A 15,124-nucleotide genomic window follows, 5' to 3' on the forward strand; every position below is an offset into this window, starting at 1 on the left:
CAGTGTTTGAGAACTGCAGATGGGCCAATAATTTCCAGAGTTTGGGTGAGATAAAAATAACAATATAAGAACTTTAAAAATACCAGTTTGTGATAATCTTATAAAAGAGGGCCACTGGATAGAACTCTCTATATGAAAATTATGAAAAGAAAACTTAAACTGTTCTTTGAAGAACCACAAGGCTATATGAATGGTTTGGGCTGGCATTAACAGTGAAAACCAAACTAACATAAAGATGATGATGCTGATTGTCATATTGATTAAAGGCTTCCAAATGCAATGCATTACTGCTTTGTAACTTGCTTCTGCATCCTGCCTGCTATAGTAAATTTGCAATTTGTCTAAAATGTCATTTTAAAAAATAGGTGGTTTTTTGGTATTTAGGTATTTTCAACCAAATTGGTAGTTACGCATAAATTTTTACCTGCAGATGATGTGTAGGCTGTCACTTTTAAATAAAAATTTTAAGAAATAGTTACAAAATCTCAAAAGGGACTCAGGGACTCTGAAAATTATTAGCAATAGAATTTGTTTTAGGGTTTTTAATGTGCTGTATTAATCTGTTTTTTTCAAACAAACCCAGAGTCTAAATTGTTATGAGTATTTTCTTGGTGCATTTTTGAGAAGTACCTTTTTGAGTTGCATAACAGATTGTTTATACAGTATGGGTATATATTTGTTTATACATATGGGTATATATTACTTATATTTGAATTAGGTATTGGTACTGAATAAAAGGTTATTTTCCTTAGGATATGTAAATTATGCCAAACAAATTTACTCATTGGTTAGTTAAAGCATTGGTTGAAGTAAAATTGTGACTTTAAAATGCTTTTGTTAACAGCAAAATAATAACTCTTAAGTGATTCTTGTATGTGTATTATATAGCTTCTATAAAATTGCTTAATAACTTTTCAATGGAGCGTCCAGTAAATTGCTTAAAAATAATTTCCCATTATAATAGTAGTTTTGAGTAGCTTAGTGTGGTAAAAGTTGATATTAATTTCCCCGAAAATAAGGAAGCCTTTAGGTGGGGAATGGGAGCTAAAGAGGCATTTATTCAGGCTTTGTATAGTGATTTTTTGTTTTGTTTTGTCTTGTTTTGGGACATTAGCCACAAACCTCACATAAAATTGGAATTAACCACACTTTTTTAGTTTAACTTTAAACATAATACTACAATGCACAGAACTACCATTATGAATGTCACATTAATAAATACCATAAACTGTAATAGTTTAACAAGTCATAGGTAATAGTGAATTTTCTCATGCCTTTAACTATCTTGTCTTGTTTTAAGGTCTAGTATCAATTGGCTTTCAACATTTATTTTTTTTTGTTAAACCAAGTATACAAGTAAATAATGACTGTTTGCATTTAAATATAAAGAAGACATCTGTTGTATTAATCCAAAGAACTCAGGGTAATGGGTAGAAATGACAAGGAGATAGATACTGGTTTACTAAAAAAAATGTTCCAAAAATTAGAGCTTTTAAAAATTTGTTTTTATTTTTAAAATTTATTTATTTATTTATTTATTTTAGAGAGAGGGAAAGAGAGGGAGAGAAATATCAATGTGAGAAACACCAATTGGTTGTCCCTCAGATGCGCCAGTGACCTCCAAACATGCAAACCAGGCATGTGCCCTGACTGGGAATTGAACCGTTGACCTTCTAGGTCATGGGCCAATGCTCAATCAACTGAGCCACAACTGTCAGAGCTTTTCTTTTCTTAATTTTTTTTTCTTTTTAAGAAGCTTCGTCATGGCACAGTGAGTCATTGGAGTTGTTTAAACGTAGGCAGAAAAGCTTGGTAGTAAGTGGGGAAATATAGCGAGAGATTCCTACCTAAATAAAGGAGAAATTGATTAAATACCTCCAAAGTCCCATCCAACACTAAGATTCCATGCCTAATGAATACTTAATTTTTACATATTTGATACTGAAGAAGTTAGCAAGAGTTTTGAAAAAGATTTTACTTTATTTAAGGCAGCTCCTAAAATTTGTAAAGATAAATATATCATTAGAATAAAATGGGAGTAGAACTGTACCAAATTCAGTAGTCATGTGTTACTGATGACTTACAGTATTGGAGCTGTTTCTCTTTACTTTCAGAATCTTTGAACCTAAAAAAATCATGGAACCCATCTTTATGAAAATAGGAAGGAGAAAAATGTAGACAAGTTTTTTTCCCCCTATACCATAATGCTACTTAAAATTAGTAAATTAGTAACACAGTATTAATAAACTTAAAGGTCATTTATCAGTAAGATGGATACTCATTCAAGTGCTGTGTTTTGGTGTGTATAATGCACACCCAAATTTTGTGGGTTTATTATGCCCATGTGAATCATGGGCATAATAATGTGAACTGGAGAACTAGAGATTAAATGGGTTTAAGCAAGCAAACTATTCCTATACCTTGCGTTTTTGACAACAACTTAAAACTTTTCTTTTGGTAACCAGCTACATAAATTTCATATATTAGCTTTCATATTTAAATGGAAAATTCCCCTTTATCCCCACGGTATTATAAAGCCTGAGTTTCTACCTCGAGGCCCCTTATTATTTTTATCTTTACCCACCTCAAGTCTATGGACATCCACTATTCTTTGCCTTTAGCTATTTCCATCACACATCTCAAAGTGAAAATTATGTGAAAAAGCCATTTTTTTTCAAGTGCTAAGGACTAAGGAAATTCAACAGGGTAACTTAGGAACTATATACATGCTAAAATATGTATCCCCCCCCCAAGGAATCCTGAAAAACATTTTTATATACGTATTCTAAAAAATAAAATGAAAATACTGTACAGTACAGTTAATGGTAAAAATTGTTTATAGATTTGGGAACCTTAAAGTTTTCCTTTCTCTTCTTTCCCTTGCTTTTCTTTCAGTAGAAAATGTGCATCAGATGTTTATGTTTAATTGGTTTACAGACTGTCTGTGGACTCTTTTCCTGTCAAATTACCAGGTAATGTCCTTTCACTTAGCAGCTACTTCATATACCTATAAATGCACAAATTACTATTGGACATAAGAATTTCAAGTTAATGTTGAATCTTGAAAAATATGTAACTGCTTAACAGAGTTTAGAATTTTAAGGGAATACAAATACCATAAGAAAACAGCCTCCCCCATATTGCATTGTAAGTTGTGTTGACTTAAAAAACATTTTATGTGCGCACATTTATACAACATATTGTAGTGCTGGCATTACATTTTTTGGAGGGAATGAATAATTTTCATACTTAACTGGTTGATTTTGGTAGTCATTGTAAAAACTGCATTGAGGAACCCTTGAATATTTGGGGAAGAAAAACTGTCTTTTTGAAATGAGACTTTTAAACTGCTGGTTTAATAAAATATATGTTCATGCACGTTTTAATATTACCTTGGCATTAGCCAGTATCTGCCTGAGTAATGGAAGTGAAACATATTTGTTCTTTTGCAGTCATTGGCTCTGGCTATCTTCAGAGTTGGCATTAAGGTCCATTGACAGTTCTAGGCCAATACATTACAATAAACTTTCAAATTGTAGTTCCTTGCAGGCTTCGCAAATAAAAGCAAGTTCTCCCCTCCATGCAGTTAAGTCGGAGATCATGTCCAACAAAGAGTGGCTTTTCAACATTTCACATTTTAAAATTTTCTTTAGTGCAAAATTCAGCCGTTGCACACTTACGTTGCTACGGGCATCTCAGAAGGTACGTGAGGAAAATCCAGTGAGATAGGAGGATGGTAGGCTACGTAGCACAATCCCTTTTCCTAACCTCTGCCCAGACCGCTAAAATTTTGAAATACCGAATTTTACATTTCCCGTAGCGAATCAACTGGGGAATATTTGTCAAGAGATAACCGCTTTCGAAGGGCACTTCTTGCTGTTGCATCACAGCAACATCCGTTTTCCAGCAAATGTACTTCGAAAAAGGCCTTTATGTAAAATATAATGTATCTTTTTCCCATCGATGTGAATGCTAGACGGGGTTCATTTGGCACCCTCCCTTGACTCCTCTGGTCTTTAGAGCCCTCTCTTAAGGGTAGAGTCCTGCGCCCGGATCCGCTAGGGTAGGGGGAGGCGTCCCTCGTGGAGATGCCCACCTCCCTCCACACCCACCTTGACTCCGCCCCCTTTGCGCAGCACTCGGGAGGGCTGCTGCGGCCGGCGCCAGTCCTGCTCTGGCGCGCACGCCGGCCCTTTCCCTCCAGTCCAGTTCAGCCTGTCCCCGCTGCGTCGCCGCGAGGGGGCGGAGTGGGGCGTGGTGGGCGCGCTCGGGTGGCTCCTGCGCGTTCCCGCCGAGGCTGAGACGGCGGGATTCTAGAGGCGGCAGCAGCGGCGACAGGAGTCCCGTTGCTGAGTCTCACATCCGGGTTCTGGCCGTGACCCATCTGCGGCTGCCGCGGAGATGTGACCCGTCAGTACGGCAAATATGGCGGAGGTAAGGGAGTGAGCTCCCCCTCCCTGTCCCGGAGCCGGGCACCCCAGGGCCCTGGCCGGGGTAGAGTGGAGTGGGCCTGGCTAGGAGAGGCCCAGCCCTGCCGGCTCCACTGCCCACCTGTTGTCCGGAACAGGCCTCGCTCTGGGTGGAAGCTTTTCTTGGAACTTAGTTGGGATGGGCGCGGGGTGAGAGGGAGTGGACATGTAGTTGGACTTCGGGGACAGTTTGAAGGGTCTAGTGCTGCGCAGGACTGCGTGCGGAGAGGGACGGGGTGGGGGCTGCCACTAAGCAGGGGCGTCTGTGGCGCAACTTCGCTGGGCCGGTACGAGGGCCGAGAGAGGAGCTGCTGCTTCCTCCTCTTGCGAAGTTTCTTCCCTCCCTAACCAAGATGCTGTTGCGCCCTTTCGCCTTTTCATGTCACCCCCACCCGTTTGCAACTGACATCTAGTCTGTGTTGGTGGGGAAAACTTAAGGCAGGGCGGCCTTAGATTAACTCTGTAATTTTCTTGATGGTGATAAAACGAGCTTGGAGAAAGGAACCCGGCGTTTCGCAATCCAGCCCTCTAGGTTGGGGGGAGTTTCCTCATTCCTCCAAAGTGTTTCATACCCTGCCCCCGAGGTAGAACCTTTTCTTTTCCTTTATTTCAGCGGAGTTGCTTTATACCTTCCACTCCCTGAGGTCCCAGGCATTTGCCGTCTACCCCCGCCCTGTCCAAATCTACTTTATCCTTATATATTTTTTCTACCTTGTGGAAGATTTTTCTCCCCTCTTTTTTTAATTAAACAAATCCCAAAACTCCTTTCTTCAATGGTATTTATTTTACGTGATTGGGCCTCATACAGGTGGGCAACAGCAATGTTTAATTTGAACTATAGAAACTGGAGATTTAAATTTTTGCCTCTGATTTAAACCATAAACATTCGATTTTTAAAAAAACCTTTCTTCTTACCCTCGGAAGAATTTTGTTATTCTTTACCTTTCGGAGTTCAAGAGGTGATTATTTTTAGATTTTTATGTTTTCTTTGAGTAGAGCCACTCTTAAAGACTGATAAGGCATTTCTCTTGTGTGAATTACTACTTTCATAGTGTCAGAGGCACCGAAAAAACAGAGTCAGGAGTAGGGGATTCTTTTAACCATCAGCCCCCAATTTTTATGTGTCTTATTTGCTAAGTGAAGTCAATGGTGAGTAGTACTTTCATCAAATCCATAATATCTAAACCTTGGGATACAGAAACATGATTAAATTATGGAAAATAGTTTTGGACACTACTTCATGTACCTGTTGAGTGGAGATGATTTTCATTTCCTTGCTGTTCGTGGTTAAAAAATTATATTTTCACATGAATTGGAGAAGACAGTACTTTGTATTTTACTTAAATGTGACTGGATTTATTTCACCTGGCTGAAAGAATTTTAGTCCTGGAGAATCTTAAGTGTTTTTTTCCCCTTCGTGAGTAAGAGAGGGGAGGTGATGTGTGTAGCTGGCTTTACATATATTTTATCAAATGGTACTTACCTGATAAACCTTTCAGTGAATATCCATTGGATAAGCGGCAGTGTGCTGTCTGGCATAGGCTTGAGCTTAATAAGGTCCGTTGTGTATTTTAAAGCAAGATACTATTGAAGGGAAATAGCTTAGTATATAAATGTATTGTGAAACTGAAGTTTAAAAAAACCTCACTGAGAAATTGTAACTGCCCAGCACACTGAAAACTTAATATATAAATGGAAGTATATTAACATTTTATTTCTCGTTTTAGAAATTAAAGATGGTTGCATTAATATAAGAGAAGAAACACGGTATTTTGTGTTAGTAGTCACTTCCTAATATTTTCAAGTGCTTATTTTAATTTTCTTATAAATTGCATTGCTTGGAGAATGGAAGTCTCCTGTAGGAACACACGCATGGTTCAATTTCAAGAAGAAAGACTCCGAATTTCGTTTTCAGTGCATTTTAGTGATCTGGTGTCTTATTTAAAAATATTTTATTTATTTTATTTTTATATTTAGAGGGGAAGGGAGACAGAGAGAGGGGGAGAAACATCCAATCAGTTGCCTCCCATATGTGTCCCAGACAGGGACTGAATCCGCAACCCAGGCATGTGCCCTAACCAGAATCCAATCAGCGACCTTTAGCTTTGTGGGACGCCCAACCAGTTGACCAGCTGAGCCACACCGGTCAGAGTAGTGACCTGGTATCTTGAAAAAAAATTCATCTTTTATATTCTTCAATTACTTGTGGATGGGTTTTGGGGGGATTTTTTTATGGTTAGTGAATTTGGAAGAAGAGTAACCTTCATCTGTGTGCTACCAAAAAAATCTAAAACAGGTGAAGAGATGAAAGGTAAATTTAATATGTAATTTTCTTATTTCAACATTTTAATAATTAGGACAATTTTAGAGACTGGGGTCATTTAAAAAATTAGATGAAGGAGAAATGCTTGGTTTATAAAATGCTTTTACTTGCTTTTGTGTGAACTTTCAGGAGAGTCATTCTTTATGATGCATGTGGTAAAACAATTCCAAATGCTGGCTATTATACACCTTGTTGAGTAGATCTGAGGATTGAAGTTAACTGGTGAAATAATAGTAAATGCATAGCAACAATATGTATCTATTCAATGACTGAGGAAAAACCAGTCATTGAAGAAGCATGTCTCCAGAGAAAAATGTTGGTATTATGCTTCTAGGGTTTTTTTGTTGTTGTTGCTGTTTCCTTCAGAGGAGAATGACATTGTTAGTTCCCCCCCCCCAGAAAATATTTAATTCTTTAATACAAATTTACTTTCGATGTAAATAGAATATGCCCATTTTTCATACTTGGTCTGATCATCCTAATTCACGTATGACATGCATTCAATGGTTCTTCAAATTGTGATAACAGTGAAAGCATATTTAATATACTTAGAAGGGGTATATTTTCCCTTTTTAAATATGTTTTTGGGTAATATTTCTCATTATTATCCCTTAAAGTTATTTATCAACCTTCTAAAAGGAGGCTCTTCTAGTCACACTTGAAGGAAATTACAGGGTAGTCACAGTTTTATAAAGGCATTGAGAAAGGAAGAAGAAGAAATAGTTGGTCCTTTGGGTTTTATAAGGAACATGGTGTAGGGACCTTTGGGAAGTAACAATTTGCTTTATATTTCAGAGTTTGTAAAGACATAGGGACTTTTTCTCAAGGGAAAAAAAATAAGCCACAGCATAGCACAAGACCTATCTTTTCACCTAGGCCATAATTCTGTTACATAAAGAGAAGAAAAGTTAATGGACTTGCTTTTCTCTGTTAGTTTTAAGTACTCTAATATTTTCAAAAATGATGTATAATCTGTTTTAATCTGTTTATGCACTGTCACATCTATCCACTTATTTAAAAATATATATATTCCTTAGTATTTTTTTAGACTATTTGGACTTTGCTTTTTAGGGAAATGGAATCATCTTAACTGCTATTCTTGATAGTATTAATTTCTACTTGAAACAAAACTTGTTTCACTACAATGAATTTAGGTCTTAAATAATTCTCTATACTGGTAATACAGTTTTTTTTTTGTTTGTTTTTTTTAGTATTTATACTTCAGAGCTAGTAGGGATTTATCTAAAGTAATCAAGAATACCAATGCATGAGATTCCTTTAAAAGCATAATTCAGAAGAAATAATAAAGCACTTGATCAGGAAGGGGAGGTTGGTGGGGAATATAGAAATGACTTAGTTCTAGAGAATTCTTGTGAGACTAATCAGTTTCCCCCAAAATTTGGGAAAAAAAACATTGCCATTGAAACTTCAGCATGTCTTTATGAAAAGTAATTAGCTGTGTAGAAATTTCTTGCGTAAAGTTCAGGTTGAGTCCCTGTACTTTTCAGAAGATTTACAAATGGTTTCAAAATTCATTGCAGTGATTAAACTGTCCAAGAACCATTCTTTGCTCGGGACCCATTCTGTTTGAGTTATTCTGTGGCTTAGAAGAATGACTGTTATAATTATGGTTATGTAGATGTGAAATTCATCAAGTAGCACCCCCAAGAAAGCTTTTCCAAGTTGAGACCCTCTTTTCCCAATAGTCCTAGATTAAAAAAAATAAATTTAGAAGAGTCTGTTAAACATACTAAGTACTCCTTAGCAGTGTTATGTCTTCTGAGAAGTCCATAATAAAAGTAAAGAACTTTGATCTCAAAGGAATTTGAGCTGGAAGAAATTTAAATCTTAGAAAATGAAACTAAGCAAAGAGTTTATGTAATTCGTTCTAGGTCATGCAGTAAGTTAGTCTATGCACAATTAGACTGGAACCTAGGCTTCTGAATTCTTGGGGCTTAGTAGCCCTTAGTAAGCCAGGAAGGAACTATGGGCCAGTGAGAATGCTTGCAAGTAGTTAGAAATTCCAACAGTACAGAAAGCTATAAAATGAAAAAAAGCTATCTCTCCACAACCCATGCCCCAGTGGTAACTATTCTTAACAGAGTCTTAGGTGTCCTTTTGGGGGAAAAGAATTTTATGTATAGTCTAGTCCAGTGTGCTCCATTGCTCAGCACATTTGTCAGTCTCTCTATACATACACATATATGCATATGTATGTATACATGTGTGTGTATGTATTTTTCCCCAGTCAGTGCAAACAGATCTGTGTCATTCTTTTTAATGGATTAATTGGATTAATAGTATCCCATTGCTTGGAAGAACTGTATTTTCATTTCTAACTAATTAAATGATGGACATTAAAGTTTTTTCCAAACTTTTGGCTATGAACAGCTTTGTGGTAATAAACATCTTGCGGTATAGAACATCTTGGTGTTCTTTATTAGGCATATCAGTAGGGTAAGTTTATTTTGGCAAAATTATATCCAGAGCAGTTAAATCAACTCCTATTTCTACCAATAATGTATGAATGTATTTACACACACACACACACACACACACACACACACACACACACATATTCATTCCTCACCCAGGGTTATAAGGGAGAGAGAAAACTAGAAACATCAGTGTGATAGAGAAACATTGACTGATTGCTTCCCGTCTGTGCCTGTCCTGGGATCAAACCCACAGCCTTTCGGTATACTGGACAATGCTCTAACTGCTCCAATGAACTGAGCCGTCCAGCCAGGGCATGAGTGGATTTAAAATATATTTTAATCTCTTTAGCGTCTACATTTCCCATACTATTCTTGCCCTCCCCCCTGTCTATTTTCTACCCACCATCTATGCTACTTATTCTCTGTACCTTTTCCCCCCTCTCCTCTCACTCCGCTGTTGCTAACCGCCCCCCCCGCCCCCCCCCCCGTGATCTCCATTTCTCTGGTTCTGTTCATGTTCTAGTTGTTTGCTTAGTTTTTGTTTTAGGTGTGGTTGTTAATAATTGTGAGTTAAAATATATCATATATATGTATATATATGTATATATATGTATATATATATATATATATCTTAAATCTCCAATGTAAAATCTTTACTGCTTACATTTTATACTTCGAATTTTTACTAAAAATAGGTACCCGTGAGTACCTGTATGGCTTTTGTTTTGTTTTATTTCTTTTTTATCCTTACCTGAGGACATGCTTATTGATTTTAGAAAGAGGAGAAGGAGGGAGAGAGAGTAGAGAAACATTGATGTGAGAGGATATATCTTATGAGTTGCCTTCCTTATGCACCCCAACCAGGGACCCCTAACCTGCAACCTAGGCATGTGCCCTGACCAGAATCAAACTTGCAACTTTTCGGTGTCCCAGATGGTGCTCCCAGCAATGAAGCCACAACCAGCCAGGGCTATATGGCTTTAGTTTGATTTTTTCTCCCTCCTTTCCCCTTACCAATTTACTCTAGTTATTAGTGGTAGATGTGGCAGTTTTCCTGGAGGTTATTGTTAAGAGATCCCAGTTCCTAAGGAGATATAGATAGTACATGACAAATGACAACTTGAAGTAACATTTTAAACCTTCTTTGAAGAGATGAAAACCATTTTAAAAAGAAAAATAAAGTAAGGGTAAAGGAGAAAGGAGATGAAGAACAATTTTTTTTACATAGTTGTTTCCTTTGGAAGTAAAGAAGTAATCAGACCCTAGGCTTTAGTTCTACCTCTTTCACTTAGAGTGGAACCTCGATCAAGTCGCTTTATCTCCCTGAGTTTGCTAATGATAAAATGAGGTGGGTGGGGAAGGTTTATGGTTATGATCAAATAACTTTATGCATTTGAAATTAAGCAGTTCTATGTAAATATAAGCTAGTTTTGCTATTTTAAATACTTAAAAAATGCCCTCATTCCATACTGAAATATCCTAGTATTATGTATTAGTATTAGTATTGATACTAAACTCATATATTTGAGAAATTACCTTTTTTTTTGTTGTTGGTTGGCAAAAGTGGTTTACAGTACAAACTGTTTTTAAACACCAATTTTCCAGAAGCTCCCTATTTATTTATTTATTGGTTGGTTGATTGATTTAATGATCAGTCATCATTTATTTCTTTTTAAAATTAAATTTATTAGAGTGACATTGGTTAATGATTGTCTTTTATTTAATTGGATATGATTACTTTGAAGAACCTGATGTCATTGCCCACCCTCCCCCAAGCAATACAGTAGAATTTTATTTTGAATATACAATTCTAAAATGTATATGTTTAGGCAAATGATCCCTACTTTCCCTCTCCCTATTCTAATCTAGATATATCATTAGCCATGTGGCCTTTGAAACATTCCAGTATGTCTGACATAATATGATCATTAATGCTATCTTTGAACTCTGAGTATTCTACTTAATTCCAGCTATACTTAAGGCTACCAGTCCTTGAGATAGTTATTATCTTAGTAAATTGAAAGTACCTGTGACCTTTTTCAGAACCGCCCCCCACCCCAAATGGTAACTGTTTACACCAATAAAACAATAATTAGTATGGTATTTATTGTCATTTAGTGCTGTTTGAGGCCTTTTACAAACTAAAGTATCCAGACACCATTCCCAATTCAGTATCCCTGTTATTGCCAATATCTAACATCAGTGAAAATAATACCAGTTTTTCTTCAATGAAATACCTTACTTTTAATCAGAAAATCTTTTTAACAAAAAACTGTTAAATGGAGTAATTATTGAAGTGTTCAAAAAGAACTAAATGCAGGGAATTATCTCAAAAAATTAAAAATGGATCTGCCTTATGACCCAGTGATCTTACTGCTGGGGATATACCCTAAGAATCCTGAAACACCAATTCAAAAGAACTTATACACCCCTATGTTCATAGCAGCTCTACTTACAATAGCCAAGGGCTGGAAATAGCCTGGATGTCCATCAGTAGATGAGTGGATCAAAAAACTGTGGTACATTTACACAATGGAATACTATGCAGCAGAAAGAAAGGGGTCCCACCTTTTATGACAGCAAGGATTGAACTGGAGAATATTATGCTAAGTGAAATAAGGCAGTCAGTAAAAGACAAATACCATATGACCTCACTTATAACTGGAATCTAATGAACAAAGTAAATAAGAAAAATAGAACCAGAGATATGGAAACATGGAACAGACTGACAGCTGTAGGAAGGGAGGAGGGAGGGAGTAATGGTGGAAGGAAGGGGAAGGGACTAGTCAAAGAACATGTATGAATGATCCAGGGACATGGACAATGGAGAGGGGATTTACTGTGGGCAAAGGAAAGTGGGCTGAGTGGAGGGGGGCAAAAGGGAAAAAAATTGGAACATCTGTAATAAATAAACAAAATTTAAATAGCATCTTAGAAATATGAAAAAAAGGAACTAAATGCTCAAAGAACCATTTCTTTTAAACTACTAATTTGAAAGAAATATCAGTTATTCTTTTTTATGTCATGCAAACCTGATTCAAAAGTTTACTAAAAACGAAAAATAGCAGTGTAAAGCTACTCAGTGGATAGTGAACCTGGGACCAGATGAAGATAGCATTGCTGTGGCCTTGGACAAGGGTTGTGCTTAAACTTGGGAAGTAAAATATAATTACATGAAATAAAATATGAATTTTTTTAAGTATTGATTTGCATACAATAATTTGTGTGGCGGGTAAATTTATTTTCAGCCAGAAATGTGTAGCTTTGCCTGAAAGAAGTTAAGCAAACTATAAACTGTTTTTTATGGTTACATTATTCTGGTCTCTTACCCTACTCTTCAGCTTCCTATGAGAGGATCTGAATTAAAGCATAGCACTTTTTTGATCATTGTGGCAAAGTAACTTAAATAAAGATGGTGACACTTGAAAATATACAATACTAAAACCATCAATTTTTTGTTAGAATAAGACAATACTATAGGCAAGAACCATTCTCTTGTAAGAATTAAAAGAAAAAAAACATAGGGCCCTTGAAAAAGTGTAGAAGGTAAGTCACCACGTGGAATTTGGAGTGTGTACTTACTACAGTGGCATAATGTGGACAGTTTTCAAAGTAGAGTTTTAACACCTTATAGTCATTTGTCTTAGATGCCTACCTTTTGAAGTGTTGGGCACATTCCTTCATTTTTTTTTTGTTCTTGCCTCTCTGTGCTATTACTTGGGGAAAAAGAAGAAAAAATATACAATAATATCCCCCTATCTCTTTGCTGGTGGTTTTGGCCTTCCAGTGTCTCTGATTTCTGTTGGGCACTAAATATTTAGATCTGAGTGGATAGACAAGGATTTAGTTACTAAGTTTGTATCATTTTAAGCATTTTTTAAGTTATCAAAATTTTTATAGGCGTTTATATTTGTAGATGACTTGATTCTTATTGAATTAGATGAAACAGCTACAGACACTCAAGTGGTGAAATTACTAAAATAAGTTGCTAACAATTTTATCTTTACATTTTTCCCTAAATATATGCTTAAATTTATGAGAGGTAGAACAGTAGAAGGAGCATTATAATTTGAAGTCTTTGTGATCTTCTCTCAGATGATTTAATCTCTCTAGATTTAGTATGAAAGGTTGCTAATTTTGTGATAATTTACAAGTATGTTGTTAGTAAAGTTAACCTAATGAACTGTTTGGTGCTTAAGTAACAATTTAATTTTTCCTTTTGCTTGCTTGCCATATAATTTTGAGTTAAAATAATGTCTTAAATTTTTCCTGCCTTCATTCTCACACATATTTTAAGCCATAGATTAGCTTGATAGCAAATCTTGTGCAGAGTTTTCTTACATTGATAGGAGGGAATATTTCAGAAAATGTCAAGATCTAAATCATCTCTCTGAAACCACATATGTTATGAGACTCATTTGCCTTTAAAATGAGTCAATTCCATATTATTGTGTTTTTTTCCTAGATTCAGGAGTGTTTTGAATTTTCCTATTATGTTTAAATAGGATATCAGAGGAAGGATCATAATGGGAAGTTTTCATTTGTCTTAGGCATTTCAGACATTCAAACTTACTGTAGTTTTTGGTGTTATATTAGTCATTGAATAATTCTTATATTATTAAAATTACTGCATGAAAATGCTGATTTTTCTTCTTTTCTCCCCTCCTTAGCCATCTGTTGAGTCTTCAAGTCCAGGTAAGTATTTTCTATATTTTTTATAATCTGTATTTGACTAATATTTGTCCTATTAGTAGCATAAAGGCTAGAGGAGTTAGACTATCATCTGACTTGCCTTTCTTCTGAATGCTTCTTTTCTCTGGGGAAAAAGAAATGGATGAAATATTTGACTGCCCATGAAAGTACAGGTGAGGCTGCTGTGAGTTCAACCTCGTGACTGTTTGTGGGTTCTCTCTTTTTTTAAAAAAATGAATTTCCACGTGTATTTCTTACAGTTTTTAATTGCTGTTTTATTTGAACTATATATGAAGTATATTTTTTAAAAATTTTAAAAAATTTTATTTATTTATCTTTAGAGAGGAGGGGAAGGAGAGCGGGAGAGAAATATCAGTGTATGGTTGCCACTTGTGTGTCCCCCGCTAGTACTAGCCTGTAACCCAGGCATGTGCCCTGACTGGGAATCGAACCTCGATTCCTTAGTTCACAGGCCTGCGCTCAATCCTCTGAGCTACACCAGGCAGGGCAGAAGTTTACTTTTAAAAAAGGAATTACTAACTGCTTAGAAATATTTGCTTGTATAGGAAATTCAAAGTATTTGGTTAAAACATTTAGTGAAAGAAAGGAAAATAAAATAATGAAAACAGTCAACAGATATTTAATGTTGTAAATTAAGGAAGTTATATTTCTATATTTGAATGGGATCAGTTTTTATCCTCTGGCCATATATCTTTGGATTTTTGTATTCTTCAAATACAGTACAAATTCACTTTTTCCTAACATAGAGGTTGTGATCGTTGGACCAAATCTAGGCCACACATAAGTGGGATTTTGTGTGGCCAGGGCAGTAGTGATCTTTAAAAATATGAATATTTTATACAAAAATTTGGATTTAGGCTTCTCATGACCAGTCAGAGGTCCCAGCTCCACTGGGTACAGCATTTCTGCGTGGCAGCAGTTGATTGGAGCTAAACAGCAGTCAGGAAAGGTCGGTGCTAGTCTTTCTGACTCAGTGTCCTGGGACTTGACCGAGAGAGAGTCCTAGCTTCTGTAATGAAGTACCTGGATTAAGGGGCAGCCTAATGCAGTTAAAGGAGAGAGAGAGGGAGCTCTCTGAGTCAGTGTAATGTTTTATTTGAAAACATCTTACATTTAGTTATGCTGTATTACTGAATGTTCCAGATAACTGAAGCAATCACCTTTCTGTGTTTATGTTTTAG

At 36.2% G+C, this 15,124-nt stretch overlaps 1 protein-coding gene across 16 annotated transcripts in view; it reads left to right on the forward strand.

Moving 5' to 3' along the window:
- The window catches only part of MIER1 (MIER1 transcriptional regulator), a 58,538-nt gene that overhangs the window by 1,321 nt on the left and 42,093 nt on the right, over nucleotides 1–15,124 (forward strand). For 5 of the 16 annotated variants that reach the window (XM_037164884.2, XM_037164885.2, XM_053655445.1 and 2 more), the window contains exons 3-5: nucleotides 2,899–2,972; nucleotides 13,901–13,925; nucleotides 14,059–14,095. In XM_037164884.2, coding sequence (XP_037020779.1) covers nucleotides 2,899–2,972; nucleotides 13,901–13,925; nucleotides 14,059–14,095 — 136 coding nt within the window. Of the gene's footprint in view, nucleotides 1–1,701; nucleotides 1,714–2,842; nucleotides 2,973–4,166; nucleotides 4,435–13,900; nucleotides 13,926–14,058; nucleotides 14,096–15,124 lie in introns of those variants that run through there. The other 11 variants (XM_037164876.2, XM_037164877.2, XM_037164874.2 and 8 more) reach the window with 7 other exon arrangements.

This window comes from Artibeus jamaicensis, unplaced genomic scaffold (assembly GCF_021234435.1).
Source record: "Artibeus jamaicensis isolate MK-2021 breed Jamaican fruit bat unplaced genomic scaffold, CSHL_Jam_final scaffold_1019, whole genome shotgun sequence".
In the NCBI taxonomy this organism is placed as follows: Eukaryota; Metazoa; Chordata; class Mammalia; order Chiroptera; family Phyllostomidae; genus Artibeus; species Artibeus jamaicensis.